This window comes from Eumetopias jubatus, unplaced genomic scaffold (assembly GCF_037043125.1).
Source record: "Eumetopias jubatus isolate StellerSeaLion01/CBP00866 unplaced genomic scaffold, mEumJub1_p1.0 scaffold_12, whole genome shotgun sequence".
Classification (NCBI taxonomy): Eukaryota; Metazoa; Chordata; class Mammalia; order Carnivora; family Otariidae; genus Eumetopias; species Eumetopias jubatus.
This window is the reverse complement of record NW_028274818.1, coordinates 56,667,555-56,681,122: the sequence shown is the minus strand read 5'-3', so window position 1 is coordinate 56,681,122 and position 13,568 is coordinate 56,667,555. Positions and strand designations below refer to the sequence as shown.

The 13,568-nt window shown below is 38.8% G+C and overlaps 2 protein-coding genes across 4 annotated transcripts in view; one reads left to right on the top strand and one right to left on the bottom strand.

The window, feature by feature from the left end:
- Positions 1-5,257: 5,257 nt before the first annotated feature.
- Positions 5,258-7,886, bottom strand: METTL18 (methyltransferase 18, RPL3 N3(tau)-histidine). 2 transcript variants are annotated; one of them, XM_028123056.1, is made up of 2 exons: positions 7,661-7,886; positions 5,258-6,615 (listed from the first exon to the last, which is right to left on the bottom strand). In XM_028123056.1, exon 2 carries the CDS (start codon positions 6,423-6,425, stop codon positions 5,313-5,315), a length of 1,113 nt encoding a protein of 370 aa, XP_027978857.1. In that variant the 5' UTR covers positions 6,426-6,615; positions 7,661-7,886; the 3' UTR covers positions 5,258-5,312. The 2 variants fall into 2 exon arrangements, with proteins under 2 accessions (XP_027978857.1, XP_027978859.1); XM_028123058.1 differs by having other exon boundaries at positions 7,704-7,886.
- Positions 7,887-7,987: 101 nt separating this feature from the next.
- FIRRM (FIGNL1 interacting regulator of recombination and mitosis) overlaps positions 7,988-13,568 on the top strand; it is a 44,036-nt gene continuing 38,455 nt past the window's right edge. For both annotated transcript variants that reach the window (XM_028123050.2, XM_088017087.1), the window contains exons 1-3: positions 7,988-8,103; positions 10,212-10,251; positions 11,971-12,059. In XM_028123050.2, the coding sequence (XP_027978851.1) occupies positions 7,993-8,103; positions 10,212-10,251; positions 11,971-12,059 (240 nt within the window). In that variant the 5' untranslated portion in view covers positions 7,988-7,992. The remainder of the gene's footprint in view (positions 8,104-10,211; positions 10,252-11,970; positions 12,060-13,568) is intronic.

The window sequence follows — 13,568 nt, the reverse complement described above, 5'->3', positions numbered from 1 at the left end:
GAGTTCCTTAAGAAGACAGAAATCAGAATTGTGAGAGGACACCTAGTAGTGATAAATGCATGGTGGCTTCCCCCAATCATCCTGGTTGGCTAGGAGCTCCAGCCCTGGGCCATAGTCAAGGATTCTTTGGTGACAAGGCACCTTTTCCACTGCGCTGCATCCAAGTTATGATGGTGATTTTAAATGTGCACTTTTACCCAAAGAAAAGCCTTAACATCAGCAAGCATAAGGCCAGCACATCACAGTATCTGAAGTTCTGGAGATTCTGGCTGAGGTGGAGGCAAAGAATGAAGTCCATGGTGTCACAGAGTTTCCTCACTATCCCTCTTTTTCGAATAGCTATTTACTAAGCACCTGAATGAAACACCATGGAGGGTACTGAGAAATGAAGACATATTTTCTCCTCTCAAAAAGTGCATTCTCTAGCTGAACAGCTCATCCCCTCCCCTGAAATCACTATAGCACCTGCATCATTTAACACAGGGCAGTGTGTCTGCTCCCGGTCAGCGTGGAGGCATTTCCCATCCTTTCCAGATTTGGAGCATCGGGCTGAAAGACATCTGTGAAGCAGTGGAACTGAACCTAATCATCCAGGCACATCTGAGAAATGGGCAATTTAAAGGCAGACACAGAATATATGGAACTGATATCTTAGAAACAAATTTACAAGATGCATACTTCTTCATCCTTAAAGATCTACAACGCCAAAGAATCCAAAAAGAGCAACTTAGAAACTGTGAGGTGAAGGGGGTAAGGGGGTGAAGGGAGAAAACGGAGGTTGGAGCTGGGTGCGAGGTCTGGAATTCAATTGTTTCTCCAAGTTTTGAACCGGGATTTGTAACCTGTAAAGGCACAAACCCAGTTTTTAACAACAAAGAGCAAGGCCTCCCATTTGAGCAAACAGGATAACTAAATATTATGAGAATTCTTGGAAATACTAATTTCCATTTATACAAAGGAACCATCTGGAAGGAACCATGATAAGTGCTCAGTATTAACTATTTTTCCTTAAAAGAAATCTATTAAGGAGATACTATTATAAGGCCTGTTTTACAGGTGGGGAAACAATTTTAACCCAAGGTATTGGACTCCAAATCTCATTGTTTTAACTTATATGCCTCTTTAAATGATAAAGTTAAACTCTTTACACAAGAAAGCTTATTATGCATCCTTCTCCTGGATTTGTCGCCGTCATTTGTATCTTAAGTCTTTTGTGTTGTGGTCTTTGCAGTAATGGTACCCTAGGTACAAGTATCTGACTACTACATGTCTTCTCTGTCGCTACACCTGTGCATGCACCTGATGAGATAAAAATTACTTATGACTTTCTTCATTATAGTTTTATATACATATATATGATATACATGATTACATATACATTAGGAATTTATATACAATATAATTTTTTAAAAGATTTTATTTATTTGAGAGAAAGAGAGAGAGAAAGCACACACGAGTTGGGGAAGGGGCAGAGGGAGATGGAAAGTCCCCACTGAGTAGGGAGCCCAACACAGGGCTTGAGGCTCCCAGCACCCTGAAATCATGACCTGAGCCAAAATCAGAGGCTTAACCAACTGAGCCACCCAGGCGCCCCCAATATAATTTTTGATGATATGTATAAGAAGTTTCTTTAACTATGACATCCATTTCATAATAATCAAAGGGTACTAAGAAATATTTGTGATGCGGCTCCTGGGTGGCTCAGTCGGTTAAGCATCTGCCTGCCTTCGGCTCAGGTCATGATCCCAGGGTCCTGGGATCAAGTCCTGCATCAGACTCTTTGCTTAGTGGGGAGTCTGCTTCTCCCTTTCCTTCTGCCCCTCTCCCTTGCTCGTGCTCTCTCTCTCTCTTGCTCTCTCTCTCAAATGAATAAATAAAATCTTTTTTTAAAAGAAATATTTGTGATGAAAAACGGGCATTGGTAAGGTTAAGCCCATTGGGCTGGTGGAAAGAGAAAAGTTTTTAAAAAGACTTCCATTCAGATTCTGGTTCCAGGGGAGGATGTGACTGGGATCAAATCACCCACTTCCTCAAGTCTCAACTTCTTTGTCTATAAAATGCAGGTAGCAAGTATAACCTAATTGAGGGCCATTATGAAAATGAAGTGTTAGCCTATGTAAAGCTCTTCTGCCCAGCATACAGTAAATGCTGAAAACTGTTAGCTTTTATAATCTTATTAAGCGGAGATAATATATACTTCACAAGGTCCTATTAAGCAAGATGCTATATAAAAAGTGCCAACCTAACTGATGTCCAGTAAATAGCACATTTCATTGAGTCCAAGTTATACCATTATTTTAGGTACCTCCAAGAAAGAAAAAAAAAATACTTCCAATTATGCTATAGTTGTAGAGAGGAAGGGAGATCCCAACTTCCGGTATGTCAAATGTGAACGTTTTCACACTAGAATTAAACCTTTCCTTTTTTTTTTTTTTTAAGATTTTACTTATTTATTTGACAGAGAGAGAAACACAGCGAGAAAGGAACACAAGCAGGGGCAGAGGGAGAGGGAGAAGCAGGCTTCCCGTAGAGCAGGGAGCCCGATGCGGGGCTCGATCCCAGGACCCTGGGATCATGACCTGAGCCGAAGGCAGACGCTTAACAACTGAGCCACCCAGGTGCCCCTAGAATTAAACCTTTTCCTCTTCTCTTTCCTATTTAACTAGTAAGGAGTCTATCCTCCCCAGAATTTGAGATTTTCCTTTGCTATTCTTTTTCCCTAGGGTCTCCTACTTCCTTGGTTACAAGGGGTTAACCATAAGTACTATAAGTTTTTTTTTTTAACATTATTCAATAACAAAAAGAGAAAAAAGGAACAAACTATTGATGCATGCAATGACGTGGATGAATCCATAGATTATATTGACTGAAATAAAGCCAATCCCCAAAGGTGACATACTGTGCGGTTCTATTTGTATGACATTCTTTATTTTTCTTTAAAATTTTTTTATGTTAATCACCATACATTACATCATTAGTTTTTGATGTAGTGTTCCATGATGCATTGTTTGTGCATAACACCCAGTGCTCCATGCAGAACGTGCCCTCTTTAATACCCATCAGCAGGCTAACCCATCCCCCCACCCTCCTCCCCTCTAGAACCCTCAGTTTGTTTTTCAAAGTCCATCGTCTCTCATGGTTTGTCTCCCCCTCTGATATCCCCCCTTCATTCTTCCCCTCCTGCTATTTTCTTCTTTTTTTTTATGTTTTAAAGATTTATTTTAGAGAGAGAGCAAGAGAGGAGAGAGTGGGGTGGGAGGGGTAGGGGGGAGAGGGAGAGAGAGTCTTAAGCAGACTCTGCATGGAGCGGAACCTGACAGAGGGCTTGATCTCACCACCTTGAGACCACAACCCTGAAATCATGACCTGAGATGAAACCAAGAGTTGGATGCTTAACTGACTGTGCCACCCAGGTGCCTGTATATGACATACTTTAAATGACAAATTATAGAGATGAACAGGTCAGTAGTTTCTGGGGGGTTAAGGAGAGGAAGCAACCAGAGAAGAAAGTGGGCGTAGCCAAAAAAAAAAAAAAAAAAGGACAACAGAAAGAACCTCTGTCGTGATGATACTTTTATATCTTGACAATATCAAGGTCAATTTTCTAGTTGTGATATTGTACGATAGTTTTGCAAGGTGTCAGCATTGGGAGAAAACAGGTGAAGTTTCTACAAAATCTCTTTGTATTATTTTTCACATACATTTCTTGCATATGAATTCATAGTTATCAAAATTAAAAAATCTAGGGGCATGTGGGTGGCTCAGTCCATTAAGCATCTGCCTTCAGCTCAGGACCTGATCTCAGTGTCCTGGGATGGAGCCCACATCGGGCTTTCTGCTCAGCAGGGGAGTCTGCTTCTCTCTCACTCTCCCTCTCTCTCAAATAAATAAAATCTTTTTTAAAAAATTAAAAAGTTTAATTTTCAAAATCTGGCTTCAACACGGCGATACAGAGATCCAAAGGCCTAATTCTAAGTTCAATATATTTCAACACTTGGTGTTTGTGCCTTTTAAGGTTGTAAAAGATACTTTGCAAGTGCATGGGTGCCCACAGAGTGGTTACCATGAAAAAGACAAGAGGTAACAAATGTTGGTACCTGTGTGTCGGTGAGGGTTTGTTAGGGATCCTATTCAATCTGCAGATCAGTGTGGGGAATTAACCATACTAAGTCTCCCAACCCCTGAACACAGTGTCTTTTCGCTTAAGTTAGAGCTTGTGTAATTTCCTTAAAAGCTGTTTCATTTCTGTAAGGTCACTAGTAATACCCCCTTTCATTACTGATTTTAATAATCTGAGACTTCTTTTTCTTGATCAGTCTAGCTGAGGATTTGGCAAGTGTGTTGATCTTTTCAAAGACCCCACTTTTGGTTTTGTTGAGTTTTTTCTATTGTTCTTCTATTCTTTATTTCATGATCTCTGCTTTAATCTTTATTTCCTTCTTTCTGCCTCTGTTGGGTTTAGTTTGCTCGTCTTTTTCTGGTGTCTTAAGGTGAAAATTTAGGTTATCAATTGGTGATTTTTTTTATTGGATTTTCTGTATCTTTTATACTATCATGATTCCCCTTTATTTCTCCCATCTCAGTATGAATTCAATTGCTCAGAATTCTTATTCTTATATGAGATAAATGAATATAAAAATAAAACAAAAAGCTTCTTCCTAGGTACCTAAGGTCTTCAGTCTAGTATTTAGGTTCGTACCATTTAGTGATGCATATGTATGCCCTTAGAATTAATGGCATGGTCATCTGACCAGGCACTTCATAAAAACAGAAGACTGGGAAGAAATTCAAACTTGAAATCAAGAAGTGTCGGGGTGCCTGGGTGGCTCAGTCAGTTAAGTGTCTGCCTTCGGCTCAGGTCATGATCCCAGGGTCCTCGGATGAGCCCCACCATTGGGCTTCCTGCTGAGCAGGGAGCCTGCTTCTCCCTCTCCCTCTGCCACTCCCCAAATAAATAAATATATAAATAAATCAAATCTTAAAAAAAAATCTAAAAAATAGAAAGTGTCAAGTTTCCCTGAGAAAAAAATTATGTAATATCAAAGATGGTAGAAAGGCCAAATAGAATAAAGGTAGAGAGCAGAAAATGTTCCCACAAAATAATCTCCCAGATCTCATCAAGTGCTCAGAACACTATTTATCTAGTCTCCTCTAGCAAGTACATGTTATTAATATAGCTGGGATATTATTTGGATATAAACAAACAAACATCATAATTAAAAAAATAATAGCAAAGCAGAAATCAAACATTCAAAAGTTTTTGGTTATTCTTTTTATTTCACTTAGGAACCACTGAGTGGACAATAACTCAGTTACTTAAAAGCCATTTCAATTAGGAATCTCTTTAGTCCTTCATCAATTATTTCGAGTGTTCTAGTCTCAAATACATTCCTTTCTTCCACAAACTTTTGAAAGAGATGAATACCTCCACCTACACCAAAATAATGTGCTTTGCTGGCTAAGAGCACCAGTCCATTCTTATCTAACAATCTAAGGAATGTCTGGTGCAAAGTACCGTAATAATCTGGATTGTAAATGGTTTCTGAGGTGAGAATGAGATCATATTTTTCAAAGAATTTTTCACTACTTAGTACAAGTTTACAAAACTCAGACCACTCCCCTGAAAAGAACCGGCATTTACATAATTCTTGTGTTATTTTTGATTTCCTGCATCTTTTCACATCGGGTTCATTTATGTCATTTCCTTCATCTTCCAAAGTTGAGTTAGCCACTACATTAGGTAAGGTTACTTCATCAATCACCATACTGTTATAATCTTGAAAATGAATTTCTTTGGCCCCTCCCTTGAATGCAACTATACCCAGCAACCCTGATCCACAGCCAAGATCCAACACTTTTTTCCCAACAAATTTCACATTGGCCTTTGTGAAATAAGCCAGCAAATCAAAGGTACATTCCCAGATTTTTAAGCCTCCTTCATAAACACCTGTAATCAGATCAGAGTGAGAAGAAATGCTTTGTGAAACTATATTTTCTCCAGGGAAGTTCTCTTTCAACAAGATGGTTTTCACTATTGATACATTAACATGTTGGGGACCTGGTAATGTCTCTACGACTTTGTTTTCTAACACTTTCTTTAAATCTTTAGGCATAGGATGCTCTTTGGCAACACTCGTGCAGGGATGTTTTTCATGTGGCTCCAAGTTACTTGAGCTGTTTGCTGTACTGAGTGAGCGGTTGGTGTCTTGAGAGGCAGCTGCATTTCCCACTGGCTTATGTTCCAACAAATGATCCTGAGGCCAGTCAAACTGTTCTGTAGAATATTTTCTGTCCCTGTGTTTACCTTTTTTACTTTCTGAGACTAAAGAGCCTTTGGAGGAATCTAGGGCCAAAGCTCCATCTCCAAGGGGTGTTGATTCATTTTCCAGATGGTTTTCTATAGTAAAATTAAATTGAAAAGTCATCCTCTCATTAAAGGCAGACAATCCTTAAATTCAAAGGAAGGTTCTTCAATTTCTGTATAGAACTGATGACACACACATAACCTGCTTCAATTATTCAGTTAGTTTTGTTGAGGATTAATTTTTCTTTACAATATTTAGAGATGTTTCCAAATGACTTTTTAGAGGTCTTCGCTCTTCTTTCAAATTAGCTCTGGAGAAAAAAAAGAAAATTGTTATTAAAAAGTAAAATGAGGGGCACCTGGCTGGTTCAGTTGGTACAGCATGTGACTCTTGATCTTGGGGTTCCGAGTTCAAGCCCCACATTGAGCATAGAGCTTACTTAAAAATAAATAAACAAATGAAATAAAAGTTTTTTAAAAAAGGCAAAATGATATATTTCACTAAAATGTAACATTAAATAGCACCCCTTCCCCCCTCCGCTATACAGCTGCTTTTTCTGTAAAAGCTGTGAAGGGAGAGGGATAGAAAGAGAAACACATAACACACACCCTTCGGGGTTCAAGAAATGGAGAAGAGAATAAACTGTAAAAACAAACAAAAGGACAACAGAACAACTCGAAAAAACATAAAAGTCCAAAATTGCCAGGCATAAAAGACAAGCCTGACTTAAGTCTTTCACCTATCATGATCTTGCCCAAACATACCTACCTCCTAAAACTGTCAGAATCTCTTCACTTCAGTCTGTTACTGTTTCAAGTAACAGGCCTTCAAGATTTTATTTTGGTAAATGACAACCCCTTTAAAAACAAGCACGGATATGGTGTGCGTAATTCATCCAAATGACCTTAGCTACAAACATTTAGCAAAGACCAGCAGCCCCAAGGGTATGGGAATAGGAGCATTTTGGAGTAATTAGTAAAGATTAATTTGGTTTTAGAGAAACAAAATAAGGGCACTGACTGAGTCCCCTGGAGTCCCCTAGAAAGTAGAAGCAACTTTACCAAACTTTACCAAAACTCTTCACAGTATTTATCGTGTTAGATAACTTTATATATTTATTTCCTTCAATTTGCACAACTCTGGCAGGCAGGGTCTTTATTTCCATTACACGAGACGTACAAAGTCGGGTCGCATAGTGAAGTGGGTAGAAAGGTGCCTGTTTCTATCTACCCAACCGCGCCCTGGGCCTTGGAATCATTTCTGGCTGCAAGTCCCAGGTCAACCGTGACCCCAGATGCTCAATCTCAAAGCCCCATGGAACAGACGGTAGCAAATCTGGGGTCTTCCGCCTTCACCTCCTCTAAGCGCCTCACTGCAACCGTTTCCAGCCATCCAGACCTGAGAATGCTCGCAGCCCGGGAAGGTCCCAGCGCCCGGCGCTGAGAAACCCCACGCCACGCCGGACCCTCGGAATGAAAAGCGCGCAGCTGTGAGTCGAGTCCTCCGCGGGCCAGACAAGCCCGGCTCCCTTCCCAGACGCGCGCGGCTCGAGCTCACGAGGAACGCAGTCCGCTTCCTCTCTATGGTACTGGTGCCGGCCGAGAGCTCGCAAGGCCTGCCGGGAGGGCGGGAGTTTCCGGTCTTGGCGGTGGCGGGACTGGTTTGAAGCTGTGCTGGTTGGCGAAACATGTCTCAGGAACGCGCGGCCCCGGCGAGCGCTGTTCCTCTGGAAGAATTAAGCAGCTGGCCGGAGGAGCTGTGCCGCCGGGAACTGCCGTCTGTCTTGCCTCGGCTCCTTATATCCTTCATTGTCACCTCCCCCCACTGAGGGCTGTGGGGCAGGTCTCCCAACTTTTCTCCGGTCTCGTACACTCGCCGCCCGGCCGTGTAGTGTTGCTGAGGCCTGAACCCTCTCCTTGCCTCGCTGATGGGCGAGATGAGTAAGCGAGGGAGACGAGGGCGAGCGGGGACCATGGCTGCCCAGACCGAAGGCATGCCTCCCTTTGGCACTGGAAGGGTTCGCGCTGGTGTTCCGCCCTGATTTTGGCAGTGGATGTGGCGTTTTCTTCCATTCCTTTGTGCCTTTTAAGTTTTTCTGTACTCGTCACGTGCAATTAAGTGTAAATACCTTTGTTTGGGACAGCGGGGGAGGCAAGCACTCAGACCTGATCTGTGAGGTGAGCTCTGACTCCTAATAGCTGGATGAGGTAAAGAGATAACGCTCTGAGCTCTTACCTCTAGGACGGATGGTGAATATGGATACCTTTCTCAGTATTACGGGAATTAAAGGACGTAGATCTGCCATGGTGCCAAGTATGTAAAAGATGTCCAGTAAATAAAAATGTTCTTCCTCTTCTCGGACCTCTTTCCTTTGTTGTTGGTTACAAGGAGTTGCTTCCTTTTGTAATTGGCTTTCACCTGCTGAGTTTGAGTTACTTAATGCCTCCGTTGTCCAAGTGCATACTATTTTTCTTGTAAATGTGCCTGGAACCCAGTCCTCCCATGTTAAAAAGTAATTTTTTCTTTAACATATTTGAGGTCGCCTTCAACATAAAGCTACACTTAAAAAAATGACCTTCACTTTAGAGAGTCTCAAATAATTTTTTACATCTAAAGGCAAATATACATATTACCGTTATGTAGAAGTTACGTGCTTAGGCATTGGCAAAAGCCCACTTAGGTTCCAAAGGCTTTTCTTAGTCATTGTGCAGATTCGGAATGGCTTTCCTCAAGGATTTTGATTTGGAAAACACATAGCCATCCTTACTCCAAAACCTTTACTGGGGACATAGTACATACCAGGCAGGGTGTTAGCCTTTGGGGGAACAAAGATAAGGAACATGGTTCCTCTTTTCCCCCCTCAAGCTTATGGGGAACTTCAGTAATTGAAAGTCAACATTCCCACTTGGTTTTGCATCTCAGACTTAACATTCAAAAGAAACTAAAGCTGTTCTTCTCCCAGTTTTCAACACTTTTCAACAGATAAGTTTTTAATAAATTATAGTCACATCACCCAAACATTACTTTTATGTTTTGCCTTTTACATACTCTTTTCCAGTCTTTACCTGCATGTCTACATAATCATAAATTAGGTTTAATTTTGGAAGGGGTTAGAATTTTTTTGACCTTTGTTGAAATTTTTCTGTAAGACAAATTCAACCCTATTGAACTAAAGAAAATGAGTTAATGACTATACCTCATTTTGATTGCTGCTGTAAAATTAATATATGCAAAGTAAGATGTCAGAAGAAGAATCAATTCTTGTATTACTGTGATGGAGTTATATAGTTTGTTCACTTTCCTTGCTGACACATTCTTTAATACTTATTTTACAATAAGAAATTTCTAACAATTCTTGGTGGTATACAAGTATACAATTTATAATGTGATTACTGCTAACTTTTGTAAGGATGTAGGATAATTTATTGTCACATTTATAAGTGTCTGCTATGTGCAGAAGAATTTCAGTCTGCTAAGCTTCATAAGAGGCACACAAGTAATGTGAAAAGAAGATAGAAAGTGTTGAGGGACTTAATACAGGTGCAAATAGAATACTGGAGAGGTTTGAAGGAGGAAGAAATGTCTTTCCTGTTTTAGAAACCAGAAATCCATGGATTATTATAGTACTGTTCCTCTGTCAAAAGAATGTCAACTACACATAGTTTGAAAAGACAATTTTATCCCTGCTCAATTTTGAAAGTGTTTCCTTGGAGTATTTTCATTATATTATAGTTTGTTTACCTAAGAACATTAAATTTTTAAAAGTAAAATTAAGCCAGTAATTTGAGTTTAATTTCAATTTCTTACTGATCATTGCCTAAACTTCAAGAAGGCTGCTTTTTAGATTTATTCTTAGCAGTGAATATCCTATTACTGTAATATTGGTATCTTCCTTAATTTTTTTACTCTATGTATCAGCATTCTGACAACTGGATTGAGCATATTCGTAAGTAAAATTATCTTAATTGTTTGATTTACTTTGATGTCATGAAGGTCTGAGTCCTACATATATCGATACAGTTTCATATTCCCTTCAAGTGTATTCTAGTAGTGTTACAGACTGTAAATTTCAGTTACTTAAAATTACCAAATTCCTTCAAGTAGTCGTACTTAAAGTTTTAAATTCTATTTTGGATGGATACGAGAACTATTGATAATGTCCATATAAGCGCATTGAAATTTTAAATGTTTGTTGTTAAACTGGTTAGACTCATATAAAACATAATTTGCAGTCTGCTTTCAGGTTGACTTTATCATCTTCTCTCTGTTCTTTAATCTTATTTGGCTTATTTATTTACCTATTTAGTTAGGAGAAGAGATGGATTAAAGACTAGACTACACAATTTACTCATTTTGAGTTACCTTATTCTATTTACATTTCACTTGATTGTGGATATTTATAATTTTCAATCTATGTTGCCTGTTGGGTCTGATTTTTTTAAGTAATAATTTTTTTTCCTGAGTATATATATTTCTACAGTGAATATTTATACATATTCACTGTAGAAAATTTGAAACGTGCAGAAAATCAGAAAAGATAATGAAACATCCATTAATCTGAAATGGTTAAGATTTTGGTATAGAACATTCTCATCTCGATTCTATACATTCTTGCCAGGCTATTATTCTTTGTATATACATGTTTATATATATTAAGATTGGGATTATACTATTTTGGAAGCTTGGTCATTTAACCTTAAAGTATTGGAAATATTTTTTCATGGTTTTAAATGCTCTCGAATAATAATTTTAATGAAAGCAAATTCTATTCAGTAGATGTACCCACATCCTTTAAGTGGTCCTCAAAGGCTAGACATACAGATTTTTTTGTTTTTATTTTCTTGTTATTATTTCAGATACTTAATAGTTTCTCTACGTAGGGGTGCCTGGGTGGCTCAGGTTAAGTGTCTGCCTTTGGCTCAGGTCACGATCTCAGGGTCCTGGGATCGAGTCCTGTCTTGGGCTCCCTGCTCAGCAGGGAGTCTGCTTCCCCCTTTTCCTCTCCCTCTCCTCCCCTCCTGTGTGTGTGTGTGTGTGTGTGTGTGTGTGTGTGTGCGCGCACGCGCGCCCATCTCAAATAAATTTTTATTTATTTATTTATTTTAAAGATTTTATTTATTTTTTTGACAGAGAGACACAGTGAGAGAGGGAACACAAGCAGGGGGAGTGGGAGAGGGAGAAACAGGCTTTTCCGCAGAGCAGAGAGCCCGATGTGGGGCTTGATCCCAGGACCCTGGGATCATGACCTGAGCCGAAGGCAGACGCTTAACGACTGAGCCCCCCAGGCGCCCCTCAAATAAATAAATTTTTAAAAATATTTTTATTTATTTAATTGTCAGAGTGCACAAGCAGGGGGAGTGGCAGGCAGAGGGAGAAGCAGGCTCCCTGCTGAGCAAGGAGCCCGATGTGGGACTTGATCTCAGAACCCTAGGATCATGACCTGAGCTGAAGGCAGCCGCTTAACCAACTGTGCCACCCAGGTGTCCCAGTAAAATCTTTTAATAATAAACATAGTTTTTCTACATAGAAAATGGCATTTTGAAATTGTACAAAGCTTCAGATTGGTAGTACTTACATATTCTTGCATTTGGGGAAGGGGCAGTGATCTTTGTTGGCTGACATGACTTAATATTCTTATAAAATATGTTTCTATTTTGCTTTATAGAAATTCTGAAAATTATCGTGGAAATGTTTTTACCTCATATGAACCACCTGACGCTGGAAGAGACTTTCTTCTCACAAGCGCTGCCAAAGGTATTGTCCTATTATCATCTTAATCAGTCTACATGTTATAAAGGCTGTTTAAATCTAGCCTCAGTTTTAGATCATTTATTAACTGTGGCTCCTTTTTTCCTAATGTATCAGACATATTTGAAATACAAATAATTTAGTAAGAAATAGATCTCATGTGAGAACATGATGGTGTTAGTGTGATCATTAGGTGGTTAAAAACTATTATAATTTTAAGTAATATAGATCCTTTACTAATTGAATTTACATTATTTGTAGCTAATTTTAAGTACTGTATTTTAAAGCAATTCAATGAATATCTGGGATGAGTGATGAAGTTAGCTAAGATCTTCTCTGTAGAGTTTATTAATAATTGTTAAATTTCATTGTTTAGAAAAATTGAGCCAATTTTTTAAAAAGATTTATTTATTTATTTTAGAGAGAGAGTGTGTGCAGGAGCGAGTGTGGGGGAGGGGCACAGGGAGAGGGGGAGAGAGAATCCCAAGCAGACTCCCTGCTGAGTGTAGAGACCTACACAGTGCTTGATCTCACAACCGTGAGACCATGACCTGAGCCAAAACCAAGAGCTGGAGACACCTAGGCGCCCCTGGAGCCAAATTTTATTAAAGAAGGCTTAGAATAAAAAAAAGGCTGGAATGTTGGTAAAATCAAATAACCAAGAGAAAACATTAAGTTCACCAACTACATTATCTTTTACTCTACCTAGTTCCTATTACCTTTTAGATATATATGGTATACTTTTTCTCTGAAAAGCACAGGCATTTTTTTTTAATTGAAGGAATTAAAGGTATTTTGTGCAAAAAATGAAACTTTTTTTAATGATTTTTAAGTTTAGCTTTGAAGCAGATAATCATCAAAATTCCTGTTACTCATATTCATTTGATTGTTCTCTATCTAAAAGTTTCTTAGAATTTGTTCTTGACCACCAGAAAAAGATCCAGCTGTTATATAGATTAAAATAAGGATGCTGAGGATTAGCTTGCCTTTGGGAAACAATATCCTCTTTAATTACATTGTGTTGTTATTCTTGCAGTGTTTAGGCCATTTAAATTGTTTAGAAAAATCTGAGTATTTAGATCTTAGGGTAGCTAACTTCACAGACAAAAAAAACTTAGTTCTAAGGTCACATACAGTACCTCTAACCCAGGAATGGTATTTTGAGTTGATCAGAAAGGCGAACTGTTTAGAACGCAAGTAAATAGGTAATTCAGCATTACCCCCAGAAAATACCCTTATAAATATCCATATGAATATTGATTGGTTAAGACCACCAACTTTTATTGTGTAGAGTAGCACTTAACCTTTGTTACAGCACCAAAAAATTAACTTCGAGTGATTTTATTTTATTTTATTTTATTTTATTAAATAGAGTCAAACCACAGAAATGGAAAAGAAATCAATTTCAACCTGAAGCTTTTAAAAGATTGTGTTATATGACTACTTCATATATATAAAAACATATATATTGTTTACTTTAGTACGTGCAGTTTTTAAGCTAGATAATATCCCATG